Source organism: Artibeus jamaicensis, unplaced genomic scaffold, assembly GCF_021234435.1.
Source record: "Artibeus jamaicensis isolate MK-2021 breed Jamaican fruit bat unplaced genomic scaffold, CSHL_Jam_final scaffold_537, whole genome shotgun sequence".
Taxonomy (NCBI): domain Eukaryota; kingdom Metazoa; phylum Chordata; class Mammalia; order Chiroptera; family Phyllostomidae; genus Artibeus; species Artibeus jamaicensis.
This window is the reverse complement of record NW_026522047.1, coordinates 35,076,618-35,094,054: the sequence shown is the minus strand read 5'-3', so window position 1 is coordinate 35,094,054 and position 17,437 is coordinate 35,076,618. Positions and strand designations below refer to the sequence as shown.

Sequence of the window (17,437 nt, the reverse complement as noted above, 5' to 3'; positions counted from 1 at the left end):
AGCGAATGAACTAAAGAGAAACCGTGCTCAGTTACATAGTAAATTCTCCTTTAGTAAATACTACTTTTCTAACATTTAAAATTCTATTTGCCATAATTTACCACTCTCAACAACAGCGAATGTTTCTGGAGATCTAAAGCATATGTAAAGTACTGCGTTAGCTAACAGGGTTAAACAGCAATTAAGGCGGTCCTCGAGCCAGAGTGCACCTCACAGTCTACCAGCAAAATGAGGCCATCTGAAATAGAGGAGGCGGGAAGCTAGTGCTCCCAAAGGCTTTTGAGACTAACCAGATTCAATACCCGTAATGCCCGAATGCAGTCTGAGTGCGGGCGGATTGCGACACTAACAACTCTGTTGACCCAGTTTTTAAAAACAGGGACCGCAGTGAGCAAACATGTGAAAATTGAGTTTCTCTGATATCCCAAGAGAAGGAAGTGCAAAGGTATTTTTTTGCTACAGAATGGCAGAGTTTGATCAACTTAATTATCATATGCAGGAACTGGTTATTGACAAAGAAGATAATGATCAAATGTATAATATATTTTTTTAATATATGGTTGTTTGGAAAGAAAAGTGAAACAGACTGCTTGTCACTAAGTTCCTGAAGTCTCCCTTACTGTCCCAGGCTGAACCACACCACTGGTCCCCGCATCCCCGCTCCCCCGACAGCCCCCCAGTTTCAGCAGATGAATGATGACATCTTGTCGATTCAACCCACTTCACGTACTGCGAATACCTCATTTGCCCAAAGAAGCGAGATGACTCAGAGAAGCCGTCTGAACCCATTATATAAGCAAAACTAAAGGCCCCACGGGGATTAGTAACCCAAACAAATCAATAAGCGGCTGAGCAAGTTGAAGCTGTTTTGAAAGTTGTTCATAGTTGTGCGGTAAGTAAATAGAATCAACTTGAGAATCAGAGTCTCCTCTTGACTTCATGTCGCTCTCTCCATTCCAGTCTAGTAATTTTTTGAAAAATAATAACATTACATTCTTTTTCCTGTGGATTACTTCGTGGTACATTTTAATATCTTGATGACAATAAATCTTAGCATTGTAAAATATGTATATTAATTAGTTAATTTATTTAGTTGTATTTTGAATCACGTTCATGGATTTTCAAGAGAGAGTCCGAATAACATCACCGAAGCCTGAACGACTCGCTGAAGCTGGAACACTCCTGGTGCCGGAGCAGGAGGAGAACTCACTCACCGTGTGGTGTAAACCCTGACCACAGAGAGTCTGAGACTCTCTGGGAATAACCCGAAATGCCTGTGTGTCTGAGTGTTGGGACCAGGGACAATCTGCCTTCTTTTTCTTTCACATTTAAATATAGTCAAACCTGAGGAAATGTGATCATAACCAATTTGGAGGGAGAAAGGATGTAGGAATTGGGTCCAAGATGCTGTTATTCTGCAGAAGTGAAGGGGCATTTTGAAAAGAGCTTGCAAAACAAGAGTCCGTGCAAAGCTTTACAGTGCACAAAGTGTTCTCGTGCATATTATTGAACTCTCACAACCTAAATATGAATGGTGAAAATATATAGGCACCAGTAAAATTGAACTTTTGGTTTTGTTTTGTTTTCTAGGAAGCTCTAAATAAACTTGGAATTGTTCTTCTCAAAGGTAACACATGAAATGATTTTATGCACATAAGGAAGGAAAAAGAGGTGGAGCATGATGTCAAAGTTAACTGAACAGATCCACTCAAGCAAATAGCAACCCGCAGAACAAAGTGACCTTTGTTCTACAACCTTACCACTCACGGCCATCACTAAAAATGTTAGGCAAACAATGTATAAATCTACATCCTTGACCTGCTAAAACAAATAGTTCTACTTTCCTGAAAGAGATTACATTGCCTGCAGAAGATAGCTAAAATGAATAGCCCCTTTCTTCAGGTAAAGAATAATACCACATGAAACAAAGCAATAAATGGCATCAAGTCAATGAGAAATAGAGTATCAGAAGTCTTAAGAAGAGAAAAATCAAGGAACTTGGGCAATGTCAAGAAGGTTCGTGGGAATCATGGGGTGGAGTCGCCATTATCATGGACAAGCACATATACAGTCAGTTGGAGCCAGACAAGCCACAGGGTCCCGAATGAGGGTTAAGGACTTTACGTTTTATTGATTGTTTTGAAAATGGGAGCTCATCGATGGCTTTTAATAAGAAAGGGACATAATTAAAGGTATAGTTTGGGAAAATTAACCTAACACAGGTCTGCAGGCTACATTAGGAAGGTGCCAAGCTGGAGACGGGGAGACTAGTTAAGAGGCTATAGCAAGGAATCTCCCCTGCAGAGGGTGATACTGACCTTCGGTCGTGGGAGCCAAAGTACACAGGTACCTGGCTGATCATGACTATCTCCTACTGAGCACTTTCCAGGAGCAGACCAGTGTCTAGGGCCTCATTTAATCTTCCTAACAACACTGTGAGGTGAGCATTAAGGAAACTGCCAGTGGGTATGTGATAAGTTGTCACTTTCGGGACAGTTGACTCATGACTTCCTCTGTTTCTTGAGCGCTTGTTCCACACACACTACTACATGCTATCACACGCTGACCTGGATATAAGACAGCTCCTTTAGCTTGTTTCTCACAAATTGAACCGAAGTGTTTGTGAGCACATGAGACTTAACTGGTGATTGGAGAGGTGAGGGAGCAAAAACACATCATTTGTTACAGTGTCCTCTTCCCAGGGGTCATTTTTACCAGTCACCTCCAGAAGTTCCTCTCCTGGCTCTTTCTCTCTGCAGCACCTGCTTTTTTGTTTAGCTGGCATGTCTTTCCTCTTCTCCTCCCACCCCTAGTCCACTCTTCTGGGCTCTGTCCTTCTCGGTAGCAACCAAGAGTAACACGTTCCTTCCCTTACCTCATGCCTAGCAGCTTCCCTTTCCTCTGAAGTCACTAGCTGATACACTCCGAGCATTCATTAACATGTTTTCAGAGCAGAAATAGCTCACAGAGAAGACTTCTGGACCCAATGTTAGGATAATATTTTCTATCTGTTATTATATTATGTCTGTATTTGAATGAGACAAATCTCATGTGGTCATGTGGAAAATCAGTGGGACAAAGCAAATAACTGCTCACAGGTGTATGAGTACATCATGTAATCTTCAGCAAGTGTTGGGGAGGGAAATTTTTTGCTTTACCCTCTTAGCCTCAGTGACTGGAATCATGTTAATTACACTAACAAAAGACAGATTAAGAAAAAAGGGATACAGTTTTTACATTCACAGGGGACTTAACAGAAAAGAAGTAAAAAACCCCAAAGAAGTGGTTAAACTCATGGGCTTATATACCATTTTAACAAGGGCCAATAAACTGTGAAGGACTCGATGAAGGAAACTAAGTTTGGGCTTCTAAGGCTGATAAATTATGTGAAAGTGACTAGAAAATACATGAAGAAATCTAATGGCAGATGAAGGTTACCCCTTAGTAAGGCTTGTTTACGTGGACTGGTCTTGGTGCTGGCCCTCCCTCTCCAGTGACAAGGGCTGCTCTCCTCACCTTCGTACAGGAGAGGAAGAAGTTGATGTCCTGCTTCTGGGTAGAAAAGGTAGGGAAAGTGGCTCTTCTTGCACTTGCTGTTCCTCAATTGCCTTCAGCTCAAAACAATCAAGATGCCAGAGTCGCATATTGGGGGTAGCAAGACCTAATCCCCATCACAAACAAGCAGGGCATCTTTATACCCCACTTTAGAGAGGAGGGCACTAAGGCAATAAAATGGGGGGGGGACTTCTCCATGACTCTGGAAAGAAGGGGTGAAGCCTATCAAAATATTTAGTTCTACTGATTTCTACTCACACGTTTTACAGACTCTTTATGGCAATCAACGATCAACACAATTTTTTGAACATCAGTAACACACACATTCAAAACTTGAGTTCATTACTGTCTTGTATTCTTGTGAGTCTTTTCTGCATGACAAGACGATAAGTTCTTCCAAGACCAACACTGATTAATGAACTTCTCTTCTATCCCCAAGTTAATAACCAGTCACCGTATTTAATAAACACATTTGGGTTTAATAAAAACTTTCTTTACGCTCCTTTTATCCTTACGTGAATAAGAGAATAAAACCACCTTATATAAATCTTAGCATAAAGATGGCATTGTAGACATCCTTAAATCAGGAAACAGAATTCAAAGGAAATAAATAACCCTTCAGGATTAACCATTAGTAGAATGCTGTGAAATGCAGTTTCATCCGCATGGATCAGAAAATTCAACTTTCCCCTTAGTGTTGTTTAGGGCTTTCCCAGGACTTCTTTTTCCCAAGGCCTTGCATTTTGGTCCTCTGTCTTCCAGACTAAAGGCTCTTGTAGCCCCTCCCCCCATCTGCCTTTCTAAGGTGTTAGTGAAGTAAAGCCATTCAGTTAAACAGGGTTTTAAAAAGAAAATGAAGAAAAGCAATAAAGAAAGAAAAAGAAAAGAAAACCAGGTTTAAGATCACAGCTATAAATAACTAACCATCTCTTGGTGGTGCCTGGTGCTTTTTTTCTTTAAACTTTCCTTTCTCTCTGTCTCTCTCTTTGTCTTGTTTTGGAAAAGGGAAAGAAGAGGGAGTGTTTAACAGAATAGTAAAAATGTTACATCATTAGTTAGCAAGAACATTCTTTGGCTTTTATCATTTCTTTTATGTCCCCATATGGCCTTTAAACTTTCTATTTCAGAATTTATACATTACAGTATACTTACTGATTTAGACATCTTCCTCTACTGGACTGTAATCTCCTAGCACAATTAATTGTTATTTTTTTTTAAATTGTGGAATTGTGAATGAATAAGTATAAATCTATTTTTTCTCACACACTCCCCTCAATCCTATATTAATGAAATTAATGAAAGCAGTTTCTCAGTTTTTCTTTATAGTTTTATCTAATGAATCTGAGTGAGTTGGTCTTGAATCACGGTTATTAGCATCAAGCTCCAAACAGAGGATGTCTGACAATCCTGCATTCATATTTCACTGGGAATGGAAAAGGGGGTTCTATGGAAAATAGCCTCACAGGTGATCTGATCACGAATTCCTAACTGGGCATTGTGGGAGTCATGCCCTTAGCATGTAACTGTGTGTCATGTAACTTTTTGGTAAAAGTTTTATCTTTGCCTTAAGTAAGATATGCCCTGTTCATTGTTTCTGTGCATTTAGGTTAACACGCCTTTGAAGTGACCACCCTCAAGAGAGCACATAATCTTGTTAACCATCCTGCACCCCAATTCCTGACTTGCTTTCCCTCACCTCCATGTGATCTTTCTTGTGTACCCTCCTTAATTTCAAATGCCTACAAGAAGCTGTGAGATTATTATTTGCCTAAGCATTTGAGACCTTGCTGCCTGCTATATGTTTCTCAGTTTGGCTCAGATAAAGTAATAAAAATTCTCCACAAGTTTGGATGTTTCTTGTGTTGGCACATAAAGTTTCATCAACCTATTCCCAAAGAATGACTCATTAGTTAGTAAGAGCTTTTCTCTAATACTCTGGTATACACTTTCATAGCCACAAAAACCATCTGCATTGGTTGAATTATTATTTTAACAATGATTTCCTTGACATGTAGCCCATAGAAATAAAGTGAGCTGTCTAGTTCATCTTTCTGATCATGAAAATGACACTCAGGTTTTCTAGAAATAGTATCCCTGGTGCCAGCCAGAGCACCCAGAACATACCTGATGACTAATAAAGATGTGTTGAGTGAATAAATGAACAAGGTAAAGCCACAAGGTAAATGAACTGGTGTTAAGTGCTAGATATACACATACTTTTTCATTCGCTTAAGCCAACGGCCTTATCAGCCCTGAAACAGTGAGAAGAATTAGTTGGAAGTCAATCAGCATCCTCCCAGAATTTCTGACCAGTCAATGCAGGAGAGGAATGGGTACTTCTCTGAGGCACTTCTTTCCTATAACAAGAGGCAAAACAGAAAGACCTAATATCTGGATCTTATTTTTTCCCACTCTCACTAATTTATCATTTTTAATTGCAGCCACGTTCTTGCATTTTAACTCTGGCTCCTTATCAGTGAGCACTTGCTCGTAAGTCTCCCTCACAGGAAGACTGTGGTTATTAAGTTCCTTCAGAGGAGGAATGGGCTTTCTCCATCATTCCCCTGGACACTCAGCTCCTCGGCCATTCAGATGTGCCGTGGCATTTCTAGCAAACAAGAACAAAAGGAACTCTCTCATTCTTCACCTATTTTTCTGGACTCAGTTACAAAGGCTGCAGCACGAGCGGTGAAAACAGCAAGGCTGTTGAGGAAACCATTCACACACATCTCACATCGCCAGGGGCAGATGCACCCTGCAAATATCACTGCCTTTCTGAGAGGCTCCGCCATCACTCCCCCAGGAGTTCAGGGAATGCACCCTTCTGCGAGGACAACTGGGAAGTAACCAAGGAGAGCAAGATCCTGCTATTGATTTCTGTGTATCATGGGGTTTAATTAACTCTTTTCAATGCTGGAAAAGACAATCTGATATAAGGCTAAATTCTCTTTCCCAGGGCATCTCCAACAGGGGCCAAACTGCTACACGCTTTCCTTTCTACACAGATCATTTTACAGGTACAGAATGAAGCTGATAATTCTCTGGCTTTAGAATAATAATAGATATACCAACCAAAGAGGCAAACATTTGGAGCAAATATTCAGAGAAGACAAATTTATGATAGCTGGCTAACAACTTCTGGTCATTGGGAGAGGCTAAGGAGTTCAAGTGAAGAGTCCTGTTGCAGGATGGGGTTCTGTCTGCCCTTGACACAGAGGACAAGACGGCTCTTCAAAGCCTGCAGGGAGATAAGTGTATTATATGACCTCAGTGGCCCATTACAGCAAATTGGGGCATATGGACAACACATCAGCACCTCAAGCAACTGGTCTCCAAATGTAGCCTCTTCCTAGATGCTATGGCTCAAACGGCTTTAGTTTTATGTATTTCTTTAAGAATAGATCTGTTGTTATTATCTTGAAATGGAATGTCAGAAACACATCAACTTTTCCTCTTTCACTTATCTAGAGTTCAAAGTATTGCAACAATTCTGTTTCTTTTCTATAAGAAACTGCTACAGGTTGACCTTAAGTTTCCCCCACATGAAGTAAATTGAGCAGTTAAGGGTTTTCGAGAGTTAGCTCATGAACTAAATCCCCACATTAACCATTGTGTCGAGTTGGAATTACATGCTATTGGAAAATAAACTGCTATAATAGTTCAGAGTGAATACTGAGTTTTGTCAAAAATCTGTCACTTCCAATGACAATGAAAATTACATTTAAGAAGTTGCTCTCCTTCTGGCTTTGCCAATGTGGTTTTTACGCATCGTATAAAATAAATCTGTGGAAGTAATCAAGGAATACCGAATACTTGGTAATAAGATAAAAAGTCCAATTAAAATTATTAGTTGATTTTTTGTTAGATATTAATCAAAAAGTTTTCAACCTGCTTTATTGGTAATTAATCTATTTTGACTTTAATTTCATTTCTCTGAAAAAAAGCACATGATTCTGTCTGTGAAAGTACAATTACCAACTTAATACAGTTGAAACTGTATTAAGTTTTTAAATGATTGAGTTAAACTTGGTGCTTTGGTGAAGTTATTTACTAAATAGTTTAACCCTAAGGTATAGGAAAGTGAAGACACTTGTAGTGAGTCATTAGTAATAACAAAACTACCCCCAGCTTATCTACAAGTAGCAAACAGCAGCTGTCATCTTGGGTAAACTAATATATATGTCTGTATGTGTATATATATATATATATATATATACATATATATATACACATATACACATACACATATTTTCACATGAGTAAATTAAATCCAGGCTTCTTATCAGTGAACACTTGCCAATAAGTCTCCCTCATAGGGAGATTGTGGTTATTAACATAGTAAGATCCTTGACAGGAGAAACCGTACTTTCTCAATTATTCTGCAGGCCACCTAACAACACCTTAGCCATTCAGATGACCCTGACATTTCTTGCAAACAAGATTATGAGAAGCTTTCTAGAGTAAAGTTTTTTCTTCTTCCACTTCCTCCACCCCCTCTTCCTCCTCCCCCTCCCTCTCCTCCTCCTTCTAAACAACCATCATGATGAAATCAAATCCAAGAAAAGGGCGAGGGTTATCCTTTAGTAAAAGAGGCCATAAAACAGAGTCCAAACCCTGCCGTGGTAACGACGGAGTTTCCTTCCCTTCCCCCACACAATGTGCCTTCCCCTGAGGATAGAAATCAGATTTTTTTTTCCAGAGAGAAAGAGAGAGAGGGCGCGCGCACACATTGAACTATCTGCTCTTTTTTTTAAATAAAAAAAAAGGATTTTTGAACAGTAGATAAAAATCACCTGGGAAATAATATTTATTGTCAGAATCTTGGGGTCACATGAGAAGTTGCACTAAAGGGGCCTAGTGAGGCATGTAGATTAGGTAAGAATAGAAAACCATATGGTAAGAGCATGAGAGGAATCAACCTGCTTCTCAAATAATCTGTCGTTTTATGGGTGCAGATGGACCAAAGAGCAATGAGAAACTGATTACTGTGCTATGTGATTAAGACCTTTACAAGGTTATCATAGTTGCCAAGCTTTTTGATTGCCATTACGGTGCTGAATAGAAATATTTCATTTCATAAACATTTTTCAACTGCCTTAAATCCTGTGTGTAAAGAGAGAACAAAAGGAAAAAGAGAGAGCGACAGTCAACTAGGCCACTAGGGGGACACAGAAGAACAAAGCACAGTCCACTGTGCTTAGGCAATTCACAGTCTTCAGAGGAAAACATTGTATGGAGAAGCCAATGAAAGCTTAACACGGTAAATGCTGTCACCGCGCTGTGAACAAAGTGCTGTGGAGGGCGGGGCAGGAGTGTTCCTCAAGGGAGCTTAGAGTTCTCAAAGCACTTGAGGTGGGTATTGAAGAAATAACATCAATTTGCCAAAAAAGAAAGGAAAAACGCAAATGGGGTATTCCACACCCTGGGAAAGAACAGTGCCTTTGTAGGAGAGGCTCCAGGAGGAAAGAGCATCAGACTCATGAGGGACTCAAACACAGGAGAGGCTGCAAAGTCTGGTAGCGGCCAGAACAAAAAGAGTCTTCCAGCCAGTGAGGAAGTGGTCGATCCAGTTTAACAGGAATCGGAATCACCCGGAGGGCTCGGGGCAATCAAGATCACCTGGCCACACAGTGTTGCTTTCAGTAGGTCTCCCTGGGGCCCCAAGACTCCGCTTTGGTAACAAGTTCCCAGGAGTGCTGAAGTTTTAATTCTGCTGATGCAGGGATCCCCCTGTGAGACACTCTGATATAAGATGTTCCCATTTCATCCTGAGAGAGTGCAGAGGCAGTATGGGAGACAACAGAGAAATTTGTGGGAGAGATGTGCATATCATTGGCTTCAGTTTACAGTGTGAGATATCACTAGAGTAGAGGAATCGAGTACCAACAAGAAAATCAATTAGGGGTTATTGAGTATTCTAATTGTGGTAGAAATGAGAGCTTCCTAATGGAGTAGAAAGTGGGAGAACGAGGGATGGCTCGGTGCAGTGCTAGTCACCAGATGGCCTTACAGGCAGCAAGTGTTTTTGGCAAAGGGCTGACACACAGGGTTAAATGATAGTCAGGGGTTATAGAAGTTGCAGGACAAAAAAAGTTGGGATTTGGCATACTTTTACTACTTCCTCACTGAAGAGAAAAAAAGCCAAACTGTAATCAGTTGGGCAGTGCATGGGAGTTAAGAAAGTGGGCACATCAAGTGTGACCACACTCTTAATAATCGTGAACCAGCCCTGGTTGCTGTGGCTCAGTGGACTGAGTGTGGGCTGTGAACCAAAGGGTCGCCAGTTGGATTCCTAGTCAGGGCACATGCCTGGGTTGTGGGCCAGGTCCCCCAAGTTGGGGGCGTGTGTGAGGCAACTGATGGATATTTCTCTCGTACATCAACGTTTCCCTCTTTCTCCCTCCCTTCCACTCTCTCTAAAAGTAAATAAATAAAATCTTTAAAAAGAAAAAGAAGAAATGTGAACCAATGTCTCCCCAATACATTTAATTAAGACAATTTTAAGGAGGGAAACAAAAAAAAGAAATGAGTAAACAAAAACACAAATGTGATAATAAAGAAAGGAAGGATATAGGAACTTGATAAATGGTTGGGTCAAGAGAAATTGGTGGTTGTTGTTGGAGGTTAAGAAGGATTTTTACCATGTTTGGAGGCAAATACCAGCGGAAAGGAAAGATGCAAAATTCTTGAAATTGGGTATCACTAACTGATAAAGGAAGTATTAAGAAATACCAGCCAGAGAATGTGTCTTTTTCTACTCTTTTCCATATCAAAATAGCTAAATCTTCATATTAAAGGCATGTTTTGAGTGTGTCTGGGGTGCGAATCTTTGTTTACTAGTTAGGTTGTACTTCACTTCATTTTTTTAAATCAATCTAACTTCAATTTCCAAGCCCCCCCCCACCATTGGGCTATGCTGAAGCTTATCAGTGTTGTGAAAGTCTGTCCCTGCCCCACCCAGAGCTCCTGCTTTGGTTCTGAGTCACACAAAGTGATATCACGGGCTTCCGGACAACTGCATCCACCCCTGCATTTACCACAGCTATCCATCCCTGAACCCCATAGGGCTCTGGATGGCTCCTTCACCTTTGGCAGATTTTGGGGGCTTCTACACCTTCTTGGGAATCTACTGTGACACTTTCTAAGGTGCTCCTGCTGGATGCGCTGTGGTAACTGCCCTCTTGGGAGTCCCAGCTTTTCAGGCCCTGCCACTAAGCAGGTAAACACCTCTGTTCTCAGGATGCACCAGCCCCCTCTTTTCCCTCAGCTTTTGAGATCCTCTGTGCACTCGGGAGGAGCATTTGTCCCTTTGTGTTTTTCTCAGGCACTCTATCTCTGTCTTCGAAGTACACACCTCCCATTCCTCCTTACTTAGAAACCTAAAGCCTCCATAGGTTTGAGGCTCTGAAGAAATAAAAGAATAATTTCAAGCCAGTTCCACTTTCTGTCCTGTCCCTGCTACCGAACGGGGTCTGGACCCAGAACGAGTCTGCTTTGGTCCTTCCAGTAGCGTGTGGGTTCTTGAGTTCATGCAGGAAAGACTGCACAACACGAGTCCAGGTGATTTTGACAGTATGTTTATTAAAGACGAGGCCAGTGAAACAAAGGAAGGGCTTAAGGCAGAAGAAGGAACATGAGACAGCCTAGGTGGGGCTGCTTTGGCTCTCCAAGAAATAGAAGTCACTGTGAAAGAAGCGAGCCCATTGGGAAGTCAGAAAAAAAGGGGCCCTGGAGATGGTACACCAGTGGCACTGTTAACTCCTTCCTGGACAGCCTCTTAATGGGGCTTGTAGTTTGTGGGCTTGTAGTACAGCTACAGCTTCATCAACTTTAGAGAGGAGAAACTCTGGAGACTCAAGCATACGAAGAAGTTCTGAATTATTGATTTCCAACAACATGCCAGTGATTTTACCAGCAAGGGTAGGCTGCACGGCTTGAATTAAAGAAAAGAGCCGCTCACCTAACATTTGCTTTTGCTCTTGAGGAGAGGCAGATGGCAACGTGGAAGTCAGAGTCTCCAGACCTTGTTTGTGAACAGCAAGCTGCAGCATGGTAACTCGTAGCTGTGCATTAAGAGGTTGAGGATTGCGAACTCCTGTGGCATATTTATACTGTGGAACAATGCAGACAGGAGAAGTAGCAGCAGCTGCAGGATGTGAACCCACTGTCTTTGTTGCTGTATTAGCAGTACACTGTGTGAACATGACTCGTGGAACCTGTGAAGAAGCTTGTCTCATAGTACTAAGTGGTGGTCTAGGAGCAGCTGGGCGGAGAGCACTGGGCATGTTTGGAAATGGACGAGGTCTGGCACCCTGAGCAGTCCAGCGAGGACTCGGTCTTCGCTGAGCGGTTTGGCTAGGAGGGTAGTATGGAGCAGGGTTCTGAGTCAGTGGGTCAGCTGCCAGCTGGTAGGGGTTGATTTGGGGGGTGAGCATAGCTGTCGCACTGGTCAGTCTCTGCACACACTTCTTAGTGAGGTGAGCCTGGCACTTTTCTTTGCACCGAGCTAAAGCTACAGACCATGGCTTGGTAGCCACAATTCTTCCATTCATTTCTGTAGCTGCTTTACTGGCTTCCTTTGCTGAGGAGAAACATACAAAACCAAACCCTTTGCTGCGACCACCCTTCATCATAACCTTGGCACTAGTGATAGTACCAAATGGAGAGAACTCTTTCCGGAGAAGTTCATCATCAATATGATCATCAAGATTTGCCACATAAAGGTTAACAGCCTGGCATCTGGTGATCTTATCTTGCCTCTTCTGTTCGAATTGGCGCTTAAGTTCTGCCTGCCGTTCCACTTTCTTCTGAGCTTGGCCAACATAAATTGGTTTTCCATTGAGTTCCTTTCCATTCATCTCATCCACAGCTTTCCGTGCATCTTCATGTCTTCTGAAGCTCACAAATCCAAAACCCTTGGATTTTCCACTTTCATCCGCCATTACTTTCACATTCAAGACAGGTCCAAACTTTCCAAAGAGATCTTTAAGTTGCTCATCATCCATGTCTTCTCCAAAATTCTTGATGCAAACGTCGGTGAACTCCTTTGCATTAGCTTCAAGGTCTGCTTCTCCTTCTTTAGGAGCCTTGAATCGTCCAACAAATATTTTGTGATCATTTAGAAGCATCCCATTCATCTTTTCCATAGATCGTTCAGCTGCTTCCTCTGTCTCAAAATGTACAAATCCGTAACACTTGGAACGATTTTCGTCACAAACCACCTTACAGGAAAGGATGTTACCAAACGCAAAAAATGTATCATACAGTGCTTTTTTTTTAATGGATTTGTCCAAATTTTTAATGAATATGTTGCCGACTCCACTTTTGTCAAGCGGTGGATCTTGCCGGCACAACATGATGCGAAGTGGTTTGCCCTTCACAATATCAAAATTCATGGTCTCCAAAGCGCGCTCCGCGTCCGCTGGCTGCTGGAAGCACACGTAAGCGTAGCCCAAGGAGCGACGGGTTACCCTGTCCCTACAGATTCGGACGGCTAGGATGGGTCCCACGGGGCTGAACTTCTCGTAGAGCATCACCTCTGTCACGTCAGGGTGTAGGTTCCCCACGTAGAGCGTGGGAGATGAGCGGCTGGGGGCGCTGGGATTCATCTCAGCCAGGCTGCCTGCAGGGCCGCAGGCCATGACCTTTCCCTAGAGGAGAGCTAGTGTGGGGACCGGGGCCAGGGCCTCAAAGTGGGGAAAGGAAAGAGGGGGCTGGGGAGAAGGGGAAGGGAGGGTGGGAGGAGGGGCAGAGGGGTGGGGGAGGAAAGGAGCAGAGTCGGCTGGGGGAACTGGGGCAAGCGGGACACTAATCAACCGGGAGAGAAAGCTACTTACTCCACAGCCGCAGAGCTGGGTCGATCCGCCGCCGCTAGTCGCTGGCTGTGGGCTACCGCTGGGAGCGAGGGTGCCCGGGAGTGAGACGGCCTCGGTGTCTGGCTGGGGAGCGAGGGTGCCGGTGTCCGTCTGCGCAGCGATGAGGCCTCGGTCGCTCGGTCGCTCGGTCGCTCGGTCGCTCGGTCGCTCGGTCGCTCGGTCGCTCGGTCGCTTCCTTTTGGCAGCTGCTGCGAGGGCCGCGGTTGGGTCGGTCTCGGCTGCTTCACCGGGTTATTTTATAAAAAGGAAGAAAAAAATATAAGTCTCCGGCGGGGGAGACGCGGATGTCTTGTAATTTGCGAGAGGTGTTAAAAGATATTTTAAGGTTTGGGGGGCGTATTTTGAAATAATAAACGCGTGTTCCTAGCCCGGAGCACACACTCCGCACTCTAAGCACTCACCGCCCTGGGTGAAGGCTGGTTAGTTTCATTTCTCAAGAATGTTATCAAGAGATTAGTTTCATTTTTAAAGAACGTCAGCAAGAACGTCATTGAAGAGAAACCGAGACCTAAGCGGCTCTGTTGGGAGGGTTGGAGGAAAGGGGGAGAACTTTGTGATTCATTAACTGATTCTAAATTGCTCAAGTTGTTTGGCCTTGGTTAATTATTCTGCCTCAGTTTCCCTTATTACACTTGTCAAAGAATTTCTGTAGCTTGTTCCTATCCTGCCCTGCCCCCAAATTATTTCAAAGTTGCGGTAATGACCGGGGGACAGAAAGAAAGCAAAAAAAAAAAAAAAAAATGGAGGGGGAAATACTCAGACAAATACTCGTACATACACATCACGTGTCAACTGTAAACCTTAGTTCTTACATGTGTTGGCTCATTTAATCTTCACACAAGAGAGTTTGATCTCCATTTTATAAGTGAGAAGAAGGCGGCTTAGGGAGATTAAGTTATGTGTTCAGGTTTCAAGAACTAGTACATAAGTAGAACTAAGAATGCAACTGGAGAAAGAAATACAGCCCTGACTGGTACAGTTCAGTGGGTTGGGCCTCACCCAGAACCTTGCATGTTGGGTTGCAGCCAGGTCCCTGCTGGGGGCTTGGGGGCTTGGGAGAGGCAACCCATAGATGTTTGTCTGGCACATGGTATTTCTCTCCCTCTCTTTCCCCCTCCCTTCCCTTCTCTCTAAAGAATAAAATCTTTAAAAATAAAAGAAAAGAAAAACACACAAAAGAATTCAACAATGACAAAAAATCCTGTCACCAAATCCATCCAAATTAATCACTCCAGTAACCTCTGCCTAACGATCAAGTTTCTTAAGGTGTAATAAGGTGGGACTTCCACCCGGATCTACTGGAACAACAAGGAATTTCACAAAGGTCTGCCATTTATGTAGTTATGAGGATTTTAAAGACATGATTTAGCCTTGCTTGCTGGAGAAATAGATACACATGAACTTTAACACGAATATAACATCAAATATTTACTTTAAAATTACTGCATTAACTTTAGACTTTTTGAGGACAGAGTTAATACCTCTATCTCACCCCTGCCAAATGTCTAACACATTTCCTATAAAGAGTAAATAGTAAATAGAAATTAATACCCCCACTTATAAATAGATCTGGGCAGTTACTCGCTGAGGCTCATACAGTGGGGGCTAGATGTTGGATTGGAGAAGGCAGACCAAGCTTCCTGGGACAGCAAGGCCCTTAAAAGCTTACTTCTGGGACATGTGCTTACCTTGAGTCACTAGTACAGTACTTGCTTATTTTAGGGGCACTCTGAACTATTGTTGACACAGAGTCTGGTAGGGTAGGCAGTCTGGCGCCTAACCCAAAGAAAGGCCAGGATAAACTGGGAAAGCACGGAAGACTGCTGTGACCTGTAGGAAAAGGAATTGGAATCTATGTATAGGATTCTTAAAGTTTTTTATTCTCTTTGACTCAGTAAGTCTACTTCTGAACATGTAACCCTGAGGATCTTTTGATGTGTCAGCCTGGCTAAGCCGCAGCTCCCAGTTCTTCACAAACACTTCCCGAGGTGTTGCTGTGAAGGCATTTTTCAGATGTGATTAAAGTCCGCAATCAATTGACTGTGAGTAAGAGAGATTATTCTAGGTAATCTCTGTGGGCCTTATTCAATCAGTTAAAAGGACTGAAAGGCAGCTGAGCCTTCCCGGGAGGAATTCCGTTTGCAGAACGGATCGGCCCTGTCAGCCCATCGCCGAGAGCTCCAGATTGCTCTGCCTGGCAGTCTTCCCAACAGATGGCAGCCTTGCCTAGCTGGCCTCCGGAACCAGGCGAGCCGGTTCCTTGCCATGAATGTCTTAACTATGTATCTCCTACTAGTTCTGCTTCCCTAGCTGAACCCTGGCTGATACTCTAAGTAAAAGAAACAATCTGAAATTGGTGAAAATGTCAGGTACTAAGGTGTTCACAAGAATACTTTCATAACAGCAAGCTTCCCTGTGCAGTATTATGGCCTTAACTAAAGTAATAATGTTACAGTTGCTTGGATTTTTAAATTACATGCACGACATTTTGGTAAACTTGTGTTTGATTTTAAATTTAAAATGTATGGTTATAGTTATGTCAAAATGAATAAAAAAGCCTAGAAGACAACATGTATTAAAAGAGGCTGTCTTTGGGAGGCAGAAATATTTATTACACTTTAAACTAAGAAAAAATGAAGTAAATTTTAATCTTAAAAAAATCTAGCCATTTATGTTAATGCTGAACATTCCTTCACAATTAAGAACAGTTCCAAATCTAAGTAATTCAAGAACTGCTTCTAACTTCAGGGGTGATTTTTCAAAGAAGCCCGTGCTTTAAGATTCTGTGCCATGACAACATAGTCCTACATGATACATAAACTGGAATAAATGTGCAGACCTAGTAAGCTTTTTGGTTCCAGGACCAAGTGGCATAAGTGCCCTGAAGCCAGAGATCATTGCAAAGGAACAAATGAACAGTAGGTGTTTTCAAACACTTTTGGCACTAAGCCCCTGAAACTTACCTTTGCTCCGGTCACATGGTGTGCTACATTACACAGAGTGCTAGCGAGTGTTTAATGTAACTAGTGCAGTCAGACCGAAAAATAAGTACATAGGAAGCACAGATGATTGTTACGATGCTCCTTGGTGAACTGTTGTCTGAAATTAGATTTTGAGGTTGATATTTTCTTATCAAAATGAGCCACAATTTGAGCCATTGTAATAAGCATATATTTTAGCACAGATCAGCATCTATGCATGATTGTAATAATGATAATGAACTGGTGCTCCTCACCACCCCACCCTCCTCCACCATCAGCACCCCCCTCACACCCACCATCTGTGCGTGTCCTGGCGGCTCTGTGCATGTGTGTCTCCACATATCTCCCCGCTCTTAAGCTGTCTTTGAAAGTCAACAGTTTTTGTCAGAAAAGGAGTCAGAAAAAAAGAGACAGATGGAATCAGGGCCATAGACCCATGAGATGAAGTAAGTAGTTAAATCACTCTGGTGTGTGTGCGGAAAAAAAGGGACGAAATGAATTCTGTCTCCTAGGGTTTTTCCAATCAGAATAAAAACATAGCCCTAGCTTCCACATTCAGTTATTTACCATCTAACCTACTATCACTTTTTTTTTATTTAGAACGTTTAATTGTGGTAAAATTCAAACAATGCAAAACATAGGATATCAACCATTTTTAGTACAGTTCAGTGGCATTAGGCTCATTCACATTGTTGTGCTACCAACACCATATTATCACTTCTTAAACATATTCTGTACATGCCTTTAAACAGGCTTTAAATTGAAAGCACATACCCCTAGAGCAGAAACCATTGCTTTATGTTATTTTATGTTTTATACTGTAGGAGAACCCATCTTCCCTCATATATCATGAATACCTTTATTGTAAAAGTATGTGCATGTATTCATAGGAATACTGATATTTCAATAGGTCAATTGAAAAAGTATATATCTTAAAGGCACAAGAATGTGGATACCAAATACAGGGTCAGTGGTATCCTTTTCTGCCTGCCTTGTGTCTTTGGATTGTGGCGAGACTCCAGATCC

General features: G+C 42.3%; 1 protein-coding gene across 1 annotated transcript; it reads right to left on the bottom strand.

Annotated features, from left to right (window-relative positions):
- Nucleotides 1–11,116: 11,116 nt before the first annotated feature.
- LOC119048221 (polyadenylate-binding protein 1-like) lies at nt 11,117–14,070 on the bottom strand. The gene is made up of 2 exons (XM_037143774.2): nt 13,392–14,070; nt 11,117–13,205 (listed from the first exon to the last, which is right to left on the bottom strand). Exon 2 carries the CDS (start codon nt 13,194–13,196, stop codon nt 11,310–11,312), a length of 1,887 nt encoding a protein of 628 aa, XP_036999669.2. The 5' UTR covers nt 13,197–13,205; nt 13,392–14,070; the 3' UTR covers nt 11,117–11,309.
- Nucleotides 14,071–17,437: the final 3,367 nt, after the last annotated feature.